Source organism: Chenopodium album, chromosome 23, assembly GCF_948465745.1.
Source record: "Chenopodium album chromosome 23, dcCheAlbu1.1, whole genome shotgun sequence".
Lineage (NCBI taxonomy): Eukaryota > Viridiplantae > Streptophyta > Magnoliopsida > Caryophyllales > Amaranthaceae > Chenopodium > Chenopodium album.
Genome location: NC_137856.1, coordinates 39,462,240 through 39,480,078, shown reverse-complemented (window position 1 = coordinate 39,480,078; position 17,839 = coordinate 39,462,240). Strand labels below are relative to the sequence as shown.

The following is a 17,839-nucleotide window of genomic DNA, read 5'->3' as shown; positions in this document are numbered from 1 at the left end:
CTACTTTGGTAAGAAATTCATAATAATGTAACAATAATGTTTATGACCCTACTCTTTGCCATTACCGTTAAAAAGTTAAATGTACGAGTAATTATCTGTAAATATGTTGTTATGACGGCTTTGGTAAGTGCGAATAACTATTGATTCGTACACTGCACCAAAAGTTAGAGATTGAGTAAAGTTACCGTACTCACAAATGACAAATATATATAAGCCGACATCTATCTTAGGGTTTTTCAACACCTCTAACATTTTAACCAACTAAGCTACAGTATATTATAACGGATATTCACATTGTCAAGTGAATTAATAAAGTGCCACTCATAGAACCGTACGTCTAACGATGATACTACAATACTGATGAAGTTAGAAAATTTATTAAAATTTATCTGGATTAGTCCAAAGGGTGAACCGGGTGGAACACCAAAAAAAAAAAAAGGAAAAAAAAAAAAAATCAAAATTTATAGGCTAAGCCAACTGCTATTGCTTCTTGGTCATGTCATTTTCATCAAGATGAATACAAGGTTAGATTGGTATAAGATTATAAGCTTGCAAAATTTTCCATAGTATTTACAACACCCTTTTGAGACTAATTACAGAGCTTTATAAGCTCAATCAATAGCGAGCTTAAGCTATATGATCCCCAGAATAACATAACATATTCAGCATCACCCGAAATTGAATGATTGATGCTATATCCTTTACAAAATTAATAACTCGATTTTGGCAGTATGTTAATCTGGGTTTCACTGGAGTGATGAATGATCAGCATTGCGCTTTCTCTTTGAGCTCTGCAATAGGAACATAAACCACCTTGTCTTTATTCGAGCTTAGGTCTTCTGATTCATTGTCTGTGACCTTCTGAATAATCGATAGAGCTTGTTTCAACTTCCGAATCTTTGCTTCAATCCAGCATACATGCTCCATCAGCTTTTCCGCGCTTTGTCTTTGAAGTGGTTCGGTTTTATGTTTAACTCTTTCTTTCTGACCACTTTTAGACTTCAAGTATAAAAGGTGCTTCTTCAAGCTCATGTCATCACTTAGCTCCACATTAGCCTGTTGTATTACCAAATGAAGGAGATAAATTAACACAAACGCTCAAATTAAGTGGACAGGGGAAAGGAAATATGGAAGAAAATGCAAGAGCAATCAAATATAAGATGCTACAAACAAGAGGGACGGAGAGGAAGAGAAGAGACTTGAAAACAAACAATAGTAGCACTGAATATAATGCAGCTATTCTACAAGTAATTGAAATGTCAAAGCAGTCAAATGTCGGCACAAGGTCAGATCAGATGAGTCACAAACGATCTATAACTGCAAACATCACCTATCTTATTCTTAACTGAGTCTTTCAACAGCAGTATCCCAGACCTAGAAGTACGATACGAAAGGCTCTATAACTAATATCTGATGACAAGTTTGACAGCTTACTATACTGGCAGCTACAGCTCAAATGTATCAAGATCATGATTATTAGCAAAACATTTCACTTAAAACTTGCAGCCTTTTAGTTTCCCAGAAACTGCACAATGGTAATATCGAAAACAAAGAAAACCAAACAATCATTTCATAAACAGGCTACTCTTCCTCAGATACTTTTGGTGTTCTATATATGTAATACAGGCTCCTCAGAAAAACAGCACAATGTTCTAGTTCTACAACTGTACGTGTAGATGTGTAGTGCTGTCTATCATCAATTAGGTACTTTCATGACCTTGCTCAGCAAAAAGATAGGAAATTATCGACGCTAATACACTGAAGAAGAAGTCAATGTATAAGGCAAACATTAACAAAACTAGCTAGCTTTTTTCCAATACCTATTCAACTAAACATTACAGCACATATATTGATAGGACCATATAGTCCATTAAAAAAAGATGAAAATATGATTATACTTTTATGTCAGAATTAAAACATGAACGATGATGTCTAGTTTTAAAAAAGTTGCAAAGGCATTTAAATCCATGAATTCCCAAGTGCAAGATGCTGCCACTTCTAGCATGCTACTGGTTTGAAAAAAACAGAGAGAAAAAAAAATGCAATAGGTTATAACATTACCTTGGTACAACCAAGCGAAGCTTTCATCAATTTCTGCTTCTTTGAAGGGCTGAGCAAAGATGTTAGATTAGCTTTCCAGCTGACTTTCTTCAATTGTTTCTTCTTATCGATTAAAATGGGTGTGGAGGAACACTTAGAAACAACCTCAGTTGTTTTACCAATTACTGTATCACATTTCTTGGGAGACTGGTCCAAAGCTCTTTCTCTCTGCCGAACAAACAAAATTTAGGTGAATTAGTTTATGTGACACAAACAAATAATAGTGACTAGAGGTATAGGCTACTTCATCAAAATGAATAATGTAATGGTAAAATAAGAAAGGAAGAGCAGCGTATATCTGAAAACATATGACACAATCAAGTTTAATCATGAATCCTCCCCTTTCCCTCCATAAAACATCTAGACGTGGTAATGCTGCCAATATCATTACTAAAAGATACACTCAGAAAAGACTAAACCAATGATCCAAGAGAAACAGAGCAAGATCAGAAGCCCACAACAAGATAGATTTAAGAGAATATTCACCACCTTTTTATTCTTTAGCGCCATGTAGCGTGCATTTTTGAACCACTTGTTCACCTGTCCATAACCCAATTAGATCAGCAATTATAAACTCATCAAAAAATGCCAATATTTTCAATTAACAGGGATGTAAGGAGTGAGGAGAATGAAAATCTGAGCCTAAATTTATATTACTCCCTCATTTACATAGACCACATTTATCTTTGGGGGCAAAAAAATTAAAAAAATCAACAACCTTAAACACAAAATGATCCAGTATATGTACCCATGATAATATTGAAACATTGATGCTAAATTTAACATGAAATATATTATCCTTAGAGCAGTGCTTCATACAATTCCAGTAAAACGTTTATGGTTAAAATTGACAAGATTTGGCACCAAGAATGTGGCTTGTGTTTGGGAGATGATATCTTACCTTACTTTCAAATTGGATGGATAAATGAGAAGGTAAGTAGCAAGGTAGATGGAGTAATTGTTAACATTTGAAAATACAATGCAACAACTAAGAGTTAAGCCTTGATTCCTTTCCTTATCGAGGGTAATAGTTCTTTGTACCTTTGCATACTCAAGACCCACCAGCTCTGATAAATTTTTCTTAACATCACGGGACGGAAGCTCATTCTCAGAAAATGCCTGACGAAGTTTCTGAAACATCAAACAAAATCAGCACGCTGATGCAAATCAAGGACACCATGTTTCTTGTATATGCCTCCATAATGTTTATATTGTATCCAGGTTATTGCCAGGGGGAAGGGAGAAGATGAAGGAACCAATACCTGTACAGCGTCACTAGGAATCCTTGAGAGAGGCTTTTTAGCTTTTACAAATGGAAGGTGATTGTTATCTGCTTCCAGAATTTGCAGATCTGAATGTTTAGCTTCACTTTCACACAAAGTCATAAGGGTACTAGCAACATCACTTTCCTTTTCCCTCCGCCTTCTTTTAGAAGGGCCCCAATCTTCATCTTCGCTTACCATATCACCTGTAGTAGTATCCTTCCCAAACATTTCCTGCAAGCAGGAGAAAGGTTATTGTTGGTAACTGATTCACTTGTTCATTTTGTTAACCCCAAAAGGGGGTTGAAAAAAGGGTGACACAATCTCGCACACATCATGACTTACACAAAGGATCATGACTATGATGGATTAATGGATTAACCTTGATACAAAAAATAGAGCAATAACATATAAAAAAGAAGATAATTACCCTTTATATAATGATGAACAAAATCATACATAGAAAAGGGCTGGGAGAATCAGGCAGAATATGGATTGACAAGGTCAATGATAACCATATTTATTCTTCTTCTTTTTTTAATCGAAAATTTATGATGTACTTGCAAACAGAAAAAATACCAGAGTCGAATATTTATGATGTACTTGCAAACAGAAAAAATACCAGAAATTAATTTCACAAGGAGCTAAGGACAGCATTAATATCCATATATCATGAAGCAAATTCACATTTGTTTTAATTGGGAAACATTCAAATATAAACATGCCTGAGACAATATAATCAACTACTTTGTAAGAAGTTAATTAACTAACTTATATCCATTTTATAGTATCTATACTAATAACATCATCTATCAAACAAGTGATAAGTGTTTTTAAAAGTCCCATGGCCTACCTTGGCCCCTCGAAACTTATTTGTGCTTGAGATTGCACAACAACTTATCCTCCCTCTCCCAATATCTTGTACTTCCAATTCCATGATTTTAAGTTATTATAACTTAACTTATAAGATGACATTGTAATTAGAGTAAAAACATCAGAATTATCATATCCAAATTTTCCAATTATTATCTAGAGTGAGCTGTATTTTAACAGGGCAGGGAGCTCGAAATCAAGATAAAATAACATATCTTAGGTAGATGTAGCCAAACTTCTGATTTCATCTTCATTATAATTAGCAAACAGTGCTTTTAGATTTTAAACCTTTAGCAATGGAATTTAGAACTACTTACATCATAGAGCTTTATATAATCCACAGCACATCGCTTTCTGGGACCACTAGTACATTCATTTTCATTAGATACTGTAGCACATTTTTGATGCAACGAAGCAATATCGCTGAATACTCCATCTCTTCCAGAGAATCCAGATTCTGAGAGAACTTCACTCTCTAATGAACAACAAGAGCTGCTAGTGCTGGTTTTCTCATGTGAATCACTATCCTCCATGCCACACCAATTACTGGTATCGTTTTCATCCCTATCTGGATCATAATCATTATCATCAGACTCATCATCAGGCCACTCTTCTTCAGGGTGTAAATCTCTGGTCCCGACACTAGATAAATTTGCTTCTTCTTCAAAAATATCCTACATAAACCCCAATAGGAATTATGTCTCATATGTGCTAACATGAGCCAAAGACCAGCACGAAATCAAAGCCTTCTGCAATTACCAACCTGCCAAGTGCTATCAGCAGAGAATTGAGTTCCAAGATGTGCATTTGTTGCTTCTAATATTTCCATCTTAGAATCACAATATTTACAAAACCAGCCTTCATCTTCAGGAGGAACTTCAAAGGTGAAAGGAAAAAAAAAAAATCCATGGCATAAGTTCACGGAATAGCAAGTCAAATTTCAAACAATGGACACAGAGCTTACTATCTATTGTCGCCAAAGGGGGATCAATGCATTTTTGATGAAAAGCACAATTACAGGTGCCATCACATAATATTATATCATTATCCTCTGAAACATCCTGAGATTTGCACTTTTTGCAGAAAATCTACAAGCAATAATCCAAAAATTAAGATTTGGTCACAAGAGATAGCCTGCTGAAGAAGAATATAGAAACAATCATCATGAAAACAAGAATAAATAGCATGAAGCTTTCATTCTCCACATCAATGAAGATGAGGAAAAAAATATATATATCTCCTAGCAATAAAGACCAGAGAGTCAGAGATAGCACCCTAAATGTCCATTGACAAATAAAAATTTCATGAATTGTAACAGAGATTCAATGATAGTAGATGGCTTCTGTTTTTTTTTTTTTTTATAGTTTTTTTTTTTTTTTCTTTTTTTATTTTATAGGTGAACTCATCTAGAAACATAGTAATTGCCAACAAAGTAAGATAGACATGCATACTTACATGTTCATGATGGACAGAACCATCTGGAGAAATAAAAGAATCATCAATCTTCCCAACAGAGGCAAGTAAATCCAACTGGTGAATTGTATCCCGAATTCCAAGCTTACATTTCAGTATCTGATTCATGGCTCTCTGTAACTCCTTTTCTGGCTTAATCTTTTCTCGACTGTTAACAAAAAGAATATGTTAATTATGCTATAGAATATGTTAATACTTAAAAAGGGTCCCATGTACCTCAAATCTAACAAGGAAATGTGTCAAGTGTGGAAATGCAAGGAACAAAAGATGGCCTAAATTATCAAACAAATATGCAACTATTTCTTAAACAAAACTATGGAACATTTACCAGCCTCTCTATTCCAAGTTCCCTCTTCTATGTACAAGAATTTGATATCCAACACTCCAACAGTGCAATTAGTAAATTTAAAAACTATGATGTCAATACTCAATAAGCCGTAAAGTATCAACTCCAACTGAAGAATATGATGATGATGATGATGATGATGATGATGATATATATCAAACAGAGTTACACAGTAAACCTAATAGAAAATTTTAAATGGAGATTCAAACAAACAGGCACAGATATCAAATATCCTCCAGAAACATCGAGTGCTCCACCGATTAATCTCAGATTTGAGAAGTTCTTTTGACTGAATAGGAGAAGACACTTCTAGACTAAATCTTAGCAAGAGATAGCACAGTTAAATTCTAGTATCCATAGAATAACTGAAAGAACCAGCTCAAAGATGAGCTTTCTTGTTTGGCCACCAAGAGAAAAAATTCACAGCAAAAAGCCAACTTTCAATAAACCCTGAATTTCTATGCTAAGATCTAATGTGCCCGATCCTCTATTATCATCCATAAAATTCTACAACAGATTACATAGGCATGCATAGATGTTGTGATACCTGTCCTAAGTGTTTACAAGAAGAGATGCCAGGAAGTTAAATTTGGTCTGTTAAACTCAAATAGACTACCATGTTAACTGAGGCAATAGCATGCAACACTAAGCACACTACAAGTCTACAGCATACAGGAAACTAAATGTGTTAGCTGCTATTGATTGTTCATCATGCTCCAGACAGCAGGTTCAAGGGTTGCAATTCATGATGCTTTATGCCTCACCATAATTGATTAAAAAGCAAAATACATGCACAGAAATTAATAGATCCAGATTTTCTGCAAGATAGTTTATGTTTCTTCAATCACATAACTAAATGTTCAAAAAGTAAGATGCTTCCGGTACCTCTGACCTTTCCAACCTTCTCCCGCATAAGCATCAATGAGACTTTGTTCTAGCTTCATTTTAACTAAAAGGTATCTAGCTCTTCTCTGCAGTTGTGCAGCTTCATCTAGAACAACCTTATCTTTCTTTCTCTTCTGTTTTCTCATTCTCTTTAAACTTACACTTTGTGAACCCCCACTGTCATTTTTACCTTTAGAACTTGTGCATAAAGATCGATCACCCCGACTATCTTCACGATTCTTTTTCTTAGAAGAATCAACTCGATGGCCTTTAAAAACATCTGATTTATGTATCAATCTCCTTCTGGTGGATTCAGCCTTCCTTTTCTGATCTGATTGCTTCAGCAGCTGCTTGTCAGGGCTCACTACCAAAGAAGAGAATTCCAATTTTCTTTTCTTATTGAGCTTCTTAAGCACCCCATTTCGCATTTGCGCCAGCGTTTTCATCTTCAGCTTAGATTTAACAGATTTAGGATACAAGTCTAATTCTAAAAGGCACAATTTTCCTCCACCTCCAAGCATAACATTCCCAATTACAAAGGAACTGCAAATGCAACAATATCGTCATCAATAAACAAGCCTAATTAAATCAAATTACCAAAGTAATTCATTCAGTTTGACCTCCATTAAATACATCATAACCAAATATCTCAGGAAATGTCAATTTTCTTTTGGGCAAACAAAATTTAGTTGCCAGTTCTAGGCTTTATATGCTGCTATCAGACAACTTACTATAATGTAAAAACGCAAAATTAGATCCTACACGCGAGAGCATGATGTGCATCCTATCTTTCAATCCAATTCTTGAAAGAACATACAATTGCAAAGATTTGAAGAAGAATCAACCCCATTAACTTCCACAAAAATCAAAATATAACATTTATCAGAAAGAGTGATAGTATACCCATCTAACTAATAACCCAAACAATTAATCTGAAAATTTTGCAAGATTATAAAAACTGGATTTTTCTTCAATTTCCTTAAAATCCAAATCAGCAATAATTATATGCAATGCATAATAATCTCCATTGAAGAAGGTGAAAGATCATATACATAATTTAATGCTCAAATTTTCCAATCAATATAATATTATTATCAACAAATTCTTCAGAAAAATAGCATACCTGAAATCATGAGTAGAAATTTGGTTGGAACCTTACCAACCTTGAATTTTTATTCCTTGTTTCTGAAGCATGTCAAATTCTGCGACACAAAGAATGGAAAATGAGCTCTAAATTTTTAAAATTTAGAACCCTCAATATTTAAAAATTATTTATTTAATGAAACATAGTTTTATAAGTGTTTCTGTTAATAATCTAAAAATGTACACTAATAAATTTTCACTCAATTTCTCCTTTGTTTAAGCAGTTCTCTTTACCCTTCTCCTCAACCGCAAGCATGAATCTTTGACTTCTAACAAATTTAAAATTGGGGTGATTTGGTTCTACTTTAAAATTCGTTTTCTGAAGAAGTAAATCCGAAACTCGACGACCCGAACAGAAACTTCTGGTAACCGGATACTGGGTTAGTGGGTTACGAATTTTAATCCCGGGTTGGTAATGTAAAATTGTAAATAATAGGAAAGCACGAAGTAAATATACGAATAGTTTTTAAGTCCGCCATATAAGAAGTTAATAGTAAAATAAAACATGAAAATAAAAAATAGTAGCTTCATCCAATGATGAATGGTGTGCAATTTGGTCACTCGTTTTGAAACTAATACCGGTTCATAAAATATATCAAGAGCTTATTTGGTTAAATGAATGTAGGAAGTACAAAGTCATTGGAAATTTATATTTCCTTAGAAATGTTAAATACATTTCTTCGTATTTGGTTAGTTTAAGAAGTGAAAATTCTCGAAAGAAGTTCTACTTACCTAAGGCCCCTTAGGTAAGTTCATTTTGTGAAAATTGGAATTTCATATGAATTTGTACTTCCTATAAATTGGTCAACCAAACACCACAAGAATATTGAGTTCCATTGTTTTTAATATCAACAAACAACACTTAATGACCTAAATTGTTGACTTAACCTTTATTAACTCTTATTTGAAATTATTTTTCTTTGTAAGTTTTAAGAGTTAATAAAGGCTACCTTGAACAATTTACAACCGATATGAACTCTAAAAGTGAAAATCAGATAAATAAAATGCACCATAATTAATGTAAAAAAAAAAAAAAAATTATTAAATCAAATTTACATAGTATTAACATATTCCCAAATGAATAAATTGTTAAATAGAGAATAATTATAATATTATATGATATAAAAAAAATAATAATAATAAATTAATTAGTCAAAAGTGAAAAATGTTCTTAATTTTGTAATCAATTTAAAACGTTCTTATTTCGATGTTATGATATATAAATGTGTTCGTATTATTTGAACTATATAATGTATAGTTACGTAGAACGTTTACATAAATTTTGAAATATATACATCTTGCATCTGATCTCAAGCCAAGGACATAAATTTTCTGTGTAAAAAAAAAAAAAGGACATAATTTTCAGCAATCGCACCTTTTGAATATCAATCAAGTTGATTAATCAAGTTTAGGGTCTTGTTACATAAAACTAGCACAATAATGGTAGACAAGTACGATGTATATATTATTTTCATAGATGTTTCTCCTTCATCTCTCTCGTCCACTTTCTAGACTTCCACTGAGTCAGAGTCCACCGTGATCTTTAAGTTTCTTATACAACCACCAAGAAAATCATCTGTTTCTTCCTCCATGAAAATACCTTGGTAGGGAAATCAACAAACAGCTGTAAAAGAAAAGGCATATCGAACAGGAAAACTCAAGCAGAAGCAAAGGATTGTTCAGTCTCTAGCTCAGTCATTTCCTGGTGCCTCAAATGCTGATGTTGTGAGATTTATACTCTCGTGAACAGGCTACAGGAGGGAACCTTCTGTGAAATAACAGAAAGATTGTTAAGTTTGTTACATGCAGGATCACCAAATTACAGTTCATCTTCCAAAAACTTCCGACTCATCAAAACCAGGATGTAATTGTAATCTTGTCGTGACAAGACTGACAACAGCATGAAAAATGAACCAATGGAATATATGTGCTCAACTCAATCCCTTAAGAGGATAATATTGTTTAATTTTCCTTGGTTAACCAACATTGGCTTTGTTCACATACATAATGCATAACAGAATGTACAGGTTAGTGCAATACACAAAATTGTTTGTTCTTCAGTTCCAGGATCCTTGACTGTGGACTGCTACAAGAAATTGGCTTACTTCATTGAACCCGACAACTACTCAACTAGCACTTCAATCTGTGACAAAAGTTTAAAAAATGCCTAGTCATTAAATGTAGTAGCGATAGAACTTTCAGTATCATAGTTATATATGAAGACTGGTTAAAGCACTGAAAAGATGGAGTGGAATATGGGGACTTACCTACAGCTTTTCACAGATGTTGTGCTCTCCAATCGACTGCAAAGCTCTCGTCATCTTCATCTTCATCGTTGTCTTCATCATCACTTGACGTGCTATCTTGTTTGGCCTTTGATTCAGGAGCTTCAGACACTTTACCAGCTCTGGAAGATCTTGCAGCTAGAAGTTCCATTTTCTTTCTCTTTAGCTCCTCCACTCTGTTCCTGTAGGTCCTGAGAAGGGGAAGGATGAAAAAACATAATTATAAATCTGTTTGAAATCGGACATAAGTCATGTAAATGGTCCAGCAATCCAGCTTACTTCTGCTCTACAATTTCTTCTTCCTCTATCTGCTCAGCTGCATCAATCTGTAACAATAATACAATGCAAACAAGGCAAAATGTCAAGCCAGACTTCATCAAAATATCATAGAATTATATTTTCATTGATGTCCCATGAGCCATGACTAGCTATATGAACCCAATCAAACCAACACACGAGAATGGAATTTCAATCTGAGTCCTGCTGGAAATTTTGGTAGGTGGGTAGTAAATGGCAGTCATGGTTTATAAATGAAATAAAATTTTGCAAGTATCATGCTAAAGTAGTAGAGTCCATGGTAGTCGGTAAAGCAACCCCCATTCCCCTTCAACATATGTTTTCTTCATTAATTTTTATAATTAACCAATACCAACCCCCCAAGTTGCTGTGGATGATAATGGAAAAGAAATAAAGGTGAACTAGTACTTCATAAGCATTGATGTAGGATTTTGTTCGAAATTTACAAAAACTCATTCCCATTACCATCATTTATTACCCTTTAGCCTTTACCAAACAAGCTGTGAAAGTATTAGATGAACGGAAATCAAGAGACTGAGTGATGATTCTTTATCCAAGAGAACAGGCAAGATCTCACCTCTTCTTCTTCAAAGCGGTTGTCCACCTCTGCCAAGTCCTCTTGGATCAACTTTTCAAATTCCTTGTACTCATCCCTGACAAAGATTAACAACAAATATATCATCATCCAATGCCATAATCAGTATAAGAAAAATGTGGCAACATTCTAACTACTACTTAACAAATAAAAATTATATCATACTGCACATCAGAGGTTCCCACGATCATTTTAAACACATTGAGTTAATGTCTCTTATATCCAGTAACAGTCTAACAGACAACTAATCAGCAACCATAGTTCATAAATCCCACAGCAATAGGAAAAAGAAGTATATCATAAATCAATAATATCATTGAAATAGAGGATTAATTCAATCATGTGTGTACAACCCCAAAATACTTAATCAGACTCCAGTAAATTAATTCAAAATCATACCCACAGAAAACTTCACAGGGGACTATATAATGAATGATCAGGTCACATGAAGCAACCTTCTATATACCGTATGCAAGAGCAGCTTGTCTGAAAATAAATACTAACCAGCACAGATGAGATGTTCATTCCTCCTTTTAACAAATAGAAAAAAACCGATAGCTCGGTAGATTGGTCAGTTCAAAGGGCCAGTATATAGTTCTAAAGGAAATTGGTCAACCGGATTAGTGATTTCACCAATGGCTTTTGACCTCTAACGCTAGAAAAAGAAACAGTTTTCCACATATTCCCCTCTCCAAGAAAAATGACGGATGTACTTGAGGTAATTTGATACCAAAGGTACCAAGCAGCTTAGGCAAAAAGAGGTCAGCCTTAGGTACATGGATTTTAGCTGGACCAGCAGCAAGTGCAGGTGTAACATCAGAGGTTATTGTGCAAGGTTAGTATATTTTTACAAAGTAGATGTAGTAGGGCCAAGTTGATGAAAGGGTGAATGCAAAGTGCACAGCAACAAAGATCTTAACAGTGAAGATTTCAGCTTCAAGAATATGCCCTTGTATATTTGACAGGTATTAACACCCAACAAAGGACATTGTTGTTACTGCAGCTTTGTTGCACACATAATCATATTCATCAAAAGAAAGAAAATTACTTTTTCAAAGCTAAGAATGGTTAAAACTACTTATGATTTATAATTGCTAATACTGAATATATGAAGATTGATATGTAAAGCACTTTTGGAACTACAATTGTCAAATTTGTCATTTTTACGATTTTGAACAATATTAATTTATAATAACCCAGCAGAATACCTTCTACTAAATAGCGTATTTGGAAATCGACTGGCTAGGTTGCCTTAAAGACTTAAAGTTTACATATATAGCTCATCGTTAGATTATTATCTTTTGCTCTTTTGATTTGAAGAGCATAGGTACTCTTCCTTGTCAATGAGAGGAAAGCACAAACCAGAAGAGAAAAAGACAGTGTTCCAACGATCTATGTTAAAGACGACCATAAGATCGCCTTCTTTACCCCTAGATAATTCTTTCCAACACCTACAGGCATTAAAACAAAGGAAAAACTAAAGGAAACTAAAAGCAAAGTTTGACCTCAGGTTATTGTTATCTGATGCTTATATTCATATCAGGGCTCCTAATATTAGGCCTAAGAATTTGATCTCAGAACAAAATCCTAATCAATCACTAGCACATCAAAATTCCTTACTACTATAGCACATCTTTTCTGCACATTACTTTCATAGGATGATTCAGGCACATTATTTACTGGCATGTGGAATTTTGGATGCCCTAGGCAAGACTGCAAGAGGTAGCTCAAGAACTGCGCAGATTAGGGAAGTCAGATAGCAGACCTCTTTTCAGACTACAAAAGACGGGGTGTGTTTAGCTCAACATTGATCTACAGTGGATCTTTTCTACTCCACTGGCTTACACAAAATTTTACAGTAGCTTTTTGTTAGTACCACAAATATGCTACTGTAAAGACCAGCTAATTTTGTTTATAGTTAGGCTATTTGACCCTCAGATCCTGGAATCGCAGTGCTGAAACTCTAATTTTATAAGCATTTCTGACTTTTGACAGCAAACAAACAAACAAACACACACACAAAAAATCCTTGGCCAGAATGTGATTGTTCTAATGCTTGATTACCAGATTCTTTAGCTAGCTGCCAAGCTATAATAATACAACCAAAGGTATAAAATCAAGATAAGTACAGCAGTGTAAGTGCCTGAACTACGCGATCAAATTGGAAAAATGAGAAACTCACTTGACATCTGGCTTCACAGGTTCAATACCACGTGCACGTAGATCAGCTTCTTTGTTATCAAAGAAACCTTGAGGCAACTCTCCAATCTGCTTAGTTTCAGTAGGAGCCGTTACATTTTCTGCAACCCTAGCAGGCTGAGTTGCATGCTGAATAGATTTAGCAGGCTTAGATGGGATTGCACCTACACTGGTATCAACTTCCTGTACTCGAGCAGATACTGCAAATAAAAATTCCAGATATGCGGGTCAAATGGTGGGTAGTAATTCCTAAAAGTTACTTAGATCGTTTTTAGTTGATAATAGACTTTTGTGATTTATGTACAAGGGAGAACGCAGTCATCATGTTGGATCTTGTTAAATTCGTCACAATAAATTAATAATTTTTACTAAATGACAATGAAAGGTATAATTGAAGTTTTTGCATTGGCAATTTGGCACACATTTCTAAAGTAAAGTGTCAATTAGAGGAAACAGAGAAACTACTTTACAAAAGAAAAAGAGGGCCTCTTCAAAGAAAGAGTGATTCTTCTCTTGAAAGGTCCAATGAACATTGCACAGTTAAAATAAATTCATGTGGCAGATATATCATAGTTTAATGGTCCAATGAACAATGTTAAAAAAATCTATTACATCACAAGATTCACAACATGTGACAGACATATAATTCAAGTGTTGTAGATCTCGTCTTATGTTGTTCTATTAAACATTTCATAGCTCCTTCTTTATAATAAAGAGCAAGCAAAAACCAAAAAAACTTTAACCACACTATTAGCACCTATGCATCTCATTCTAATGGGACCAAAAAAAGAGTGCACACCACCCCTCTATAATCAGATGATGACGACAGTAACCTAGTGTGAATCAGTATCCACACTTGCCATGTTTTAGGGAGGTCTAAAAAACACAGTGTAAAAACCTAATTAGTGTCAAGTCTGTAGACTAGCAAGAAGGGTACAGAGAAAAGTCCAAGTGATTCTAATCTACAAGTACAACGCATGGAAAAGAAACTAGGCAAAGACACCTCGCAGAACAACAGAAACTTTATTCAAATCTCTAATACAATCTATACTCTTCCTCGTACAGAGAAACCTAATTTATTTCCTCCACTACATCAAAGACAAGAATAAAGGGGAAGTTCAGATGACTCAATATTGACCAGAATGCAATGTTTTAGTACTAGGAAAGTATTTAAGTATAGGCCATAGGGATCACTTATCCTCGTGCAACGCAGAAGACTAGACTAATAAGACAAAACCCATCATTCTTAACCCACCAGAATAAATAAAGAGTAAACAAATCTTTATTGTTAAGTTAATAATAATTCAGGATTTCTTCGTATGAAAATATAAACCCAATTCAGGATTTCTTCGTATGAAAAAATAAACCCAATTCAGGATTTCTTCGTATGAAAATATAAACCCAATTCAAAACTATTAAAGTTGTTTGGTTTGCATGAGGAATTTGGGGTAATACTTTATTAGTCTTCTTAAAATGCAAATTTATTAGGAAGGAGGCACAGCAAGTTCAAGAGGGAGAGAATATCTGCATAAAATACAGGTACTCACCAACTTTATGTCTCTTATTGTCCCCATGGTCAAAGAAATCAGCAGGAAGTGCTGAAGATGGTCGGGACTTCTGTCCATCAGAAGGAATTCTTGGTGTATCATCCTTGGATTTTGGAGAATTGTCCACTTGTTTCTTCGAAGACTCTTTAATGGTCTCCGGTTTTGCGTTGTTGACCACATTTTTTTTGGAAGCACTTGCTTTAAGATTCTTAATTGCCTGAAATGTAACCACTAATATTATTAGTTGCTGAAAAGAAAATTCAACTAAATGCACATACCTTTAGGATACACACTATATCTTCAGATATAATTATTAGAACACACACACACAGAACTGAAGTTACACAAGTTAGAACACTAAAGTTGTCCATCCAATGAGGCATCACTGTTTAGACTATGTAAACACAAGGAAGATCAGCAGGTAGAGCATGCAAGAGAATAAAGGAGAATTGATATCACATTTCCACATGTATTTACCAAGCTAAGATGCTTCATCGTTGAGGAAAACAAAGAATGACGAGTATGAAGGGACGGAATTGGCAAGTTTGAATCATTTTTATTTTTTTTATTTTTATTATCAAGTTATAATGCCTAAATTTCCCATTATATCTCAAATTACACTTCCTCTGTTCTCTTATATTGACATGTTTTGAGTTTTAAATAAAGGTCACTGCTGCTTCTTCTCAGGTTTAAAAAGCTAGTTCAAGCCTTGTCTTAGGATTATAATTTATAAATAGTAACTAATAACAGTGCCAGAAATTTAGAAATGGACCTACTTTGTTTGCTTTTATAATCAATTCGTTTTTATAGAAAGAACTCTTTCAGCATGTCAAGATGATTAATCTACAGAAAGCAGAGTAGCAACTGCTGCATAATGGATTATTCAGAAACCCAATAACTTGTCATGATGGGAAACTGTCTGATAATGATACTTGATCTAACAATTCTTTTACTGTCCTAAGTCTGCAAGTGAATTATAGAACCAGGTAAATAACTTGTGGAAACACTAATGTTCCAGGTGGAACCCAAGGGAATGGCTGGCCAAGTCATGCAAGTCTGAGCTGGCAGGTTAGTGTTTTAGTTAGGCGAAAACAAAAGAGGTAGGGTTGACTAAGAATTGAAGGCGCACATAAGGAACTGCCTAGCATTGTGAATTAGTCCCCAAATATGGACATTTTCAGGGAGTAGCCTCCATCATTCTTGCTTGACTTTCAGCTCAACTATCGACAACAATAAACTATCTCGAAAAACTTCCATTTTTTGGTCAAGAAGAAACGAACAACTTCACCTTTCATCTATAGAGAATCAGATTTACAATGCCCAATGTTTAACCCCACTTTCATTGCCATATCAGAAACACAATTTAAACGGTCAAATAGTCAACCAAGCAAAGTGACCCATTCCAACGTGGATAGAATATATTTTAACCTTCCATGTGAGATTATTGCCTCCTATCCCACCTGTTTCCGGAAAACCCAAATATGGGAGGGGGAAAGAGAGAATAAATTAAACAGCTAGGCAGCTAGCATGTAACGAAAACAAAATAATCAACACTCTAGCTAGTTCTCCATTTTCCAGGCCAAAAAGAAAGTATCCAATCATAATCACAGTAAAAACTGAAAGTTTCTGAGTAATCAGGTAGTAAGATAATTGCAGTATTACCTCATGATGCTTCCGAGAGGCTTGGTGTACTGTCCAATCAGAATCAGATTTTAAGACAAAGTCACAAACTCGACAAACAGGCTTACCAATTTCATTATACCTGGATTTAAGAAGTTAAACAGACAAATTGGAAATCAATAATCTGATACTTAAGCTCAAAAACAAATCTACAAGTATATGAAAATCACCAATCATAGATTGCAACAACACCAAAAAGAAAAATTTAGCAATTCCATCAATCGGGAATCGAAATTCTAATCTAAATAATGAGTTACAATCCTTACAATCCAATTAATATACCAGCAAAACAAGCAGCAAATATGACCCAAAAATACAAAAATCTTCCTGTCTTATCCTATTACATGCCAATTGACACTACCTGCAACAAGCTAACAACTGACACTACCTGCAACAAGCTAACAACTACTAGTACCACATAGCTCCTTAATTAGGGTTTCTACAAACAATTCGAACCAAAAATTGATCAAATTGAATGAAATCAGACCAGTATACCTCACAAGGGGCGAATCGATGCGATTTTTTTGCTGTTTCTCGTTTAATTTAGCACGAAACAAAGCCTTCTTCCTATCTCGATCAGCCATTGTTAAGCTTCAATAAAATTTTCCAGAAATTTATGATAGTGTTCAGAAGAACCCTAGAATTTGAGATTTTTCGAACTTTGCTTCTTCCTTCAGCATATAATTATTAGATTGCCATTACAATTTAAACTCTGCAATATAAAAATTGCAATTTTCGTTAATTAGAATAAATTTTTCGTAACGCTGTGTTGAGCAGGAGTCGAGCGGGAAGAATTAGCAACGGTTTCCCAACTTGGGTAAAATTAGCGGCTTTGACCAATATTAGGGGTTTCATCAATTTAATTTAGTCAATCCGCTAGATTTGTAAAATAGGTTTTATTTATTTATTTATTTTAAAGAAAAAAAAAAGTAGAGTAGATAATATTTCGTAGGGATAAAAATTACATAGCCCACTTTTGACAAAAAACAGTTATCTGCAAAAGTTCGGTCAAGTCAAACAAAGAAATGCGAAGCGAACAGAATATGAAACTCTTCTTCTGGTTTTAAAGTAGGTATATTAATGAGCTGAAACCGAGCTCAGGGTTGCTAGGACTCAGCTTGGCACACTTTAATTAGCCTTGAGCCTATACTTTG

At 34.5% G+C, this 17,839-nt stretch overlaps 2 protein-coding genes across 5 annotated transcripts; both read right to left on the bottom strand.

The window, feature by feature from the left end:
* Positions 1 to 468: 468 nt before the first annotated feature.
* On the bottom strand, positions 469 to 8,370 carry LOC145608785 (pathogenesis-related homeodomain protein-like). Of its 2 annotated transcripts, XM_081664384.1 has the most exons (12): positions 8,317 to 8,370; positions 8,063 to 8,141; positions 6,940 to 7,482; positions 5,691 to 5,856; positions 5,200 to 5,323; positions 4,999 to 5,111; positions 4,553 to 4,909; positions 3,363 to 3,596; positions 3,142 to 3,231; positions 2,590 to 2,640; positions 2,062 to 2,268; positions 469 to 1,056 (listed from the first exon to the last, which is right to left on the bottom strand). In XM_081664384.1, the coding sequence occupies exons 3-12, from the start codon at positions 7,458 to 7,460 to the stop codon at positions 766 to 768; spliced, it is 2,154 nt and encodes a 717-aa protein (XP_081520510.1). In that variant the 5' UTR covers positions 7,461 to 7,482; positions 8,063 to 8,141; positions 8,317 to 8,370; the 3' UTR covers positions 469 to 765. The 2 variants fall into 2 exon arrangements, with proteins under 2 accessions (XP_081520510.1, XP_081520509.1); XM_081664383.1 differs by lacking the exon at positions 8,317 to 8,370 and having other exon boundaries at positions 8,063 to 8,308.
* A 1,020-nt stretch (positions 8,371 to 9,390) lies between these two features.
* Positions 9,391 to 17,503, bottom strand: LOC145608702 (protein ABA AND ROS SENSITIVE 1-like). 3 transcript variants are annotated; one of them, XR_014105869.1, is made up of 9 exons: positions 17,181 to 17,503; positions 16,668 to 16,767; positions 15,006 to 15,222; positions 13,442 to 13,658; positions 11,242 to 11,317; positions 10,647 to 10,693; positions 10,350 to 10,558; positions 10,123 to 10,225; positions 9,391 to 9,850 (listed from the first exon to the last, which is right to left on the bottom strand). XR_014105869.1 is itself a non-coding variant. In XM_081664309.1 (8 exons), the coding sequence occupies exons 1-7, from the start codon at positions 17,267 to 17,269 to the stop codon at positions 10,360 to 10,362; spliced, it is 945 nt and encodes a 314-aa protein (XP_081520435.1). In that variant the 5' UTR covers positions 17,270 to 17,503; the 3' UTR covers positions 9,887 to 10,225; positions 10,354 to 10,359. The 3 variants fall into 3 exon arrangements, 2 of the variants coding, with proteins under 2 accessions (XP_081520435.1, XP_081520434.1); XM_081664309.1 differs by lacking the exon at positions 9,391 to 9,850 and having other exon boundaries at positions 9,887 to 10,225; positions 10,354 to 10,558; XM_081664308.1 differs by lacking the exon at positions 9,391 to 9,850 and having other exon boundaries at positions 9,888 to 10,225.
* Positions 17,504 to 17,839: the final 336 nt, after the last annotated feature.

What these genes read in the sequence shown, in the direction of transcription:
- LOC145608785 (XM_081664384.1), bottom strand. Translation starts at nt 7,460, where the DNA reads ATGCTTGGAGGTGGAGGAAAATTGTGCCTTTTAGAATTAGACTTGTAT. An exon ending in CCCTTTGGCGACAATAGATA is followed by an intron (nt 5,112 to 5,199) that starts GTAAGCTCTGTG and finishes TCACCTTTGAAG; the next exon opens with TTCCTCCTGAAGATGAAGGC. An exon ending in CTGCTGATAGCACTTGGCAG is followed by an intron (nt 4,910 to 4,998) that starts GTTGGTAATTGC and finishes GGGTTTATGTAG; the next exon opens with GATATTTTTGAAGAAGAAGC.
- LOC145608702 (XM_081664309.1), bottom strand. Translation starts at nt 17,269, where the DNA reads ATGGCTGATCGAGATAGGAAGAAGGCTTTGTTTCGTGCTAAATTAAAC. An exon ending in CCTCTCGGAAGCATCATGAG is followed by an intron (nt 15,223 to 16,667) that starts GTAATACTGCAA and finishes GTTACATTTCAG; the next exon opens with GCAATTAAGAATCTTAAAGC. An exon ending in ACCGCTTTGAAGAAGAAGAG is followed by an intron (nt 10,694 to 11,241) that starts GTGAGATCTTGC and finishes TTATTGTTACAG; the next exon opens with ATTGATGCAGCTGAGCAGAT.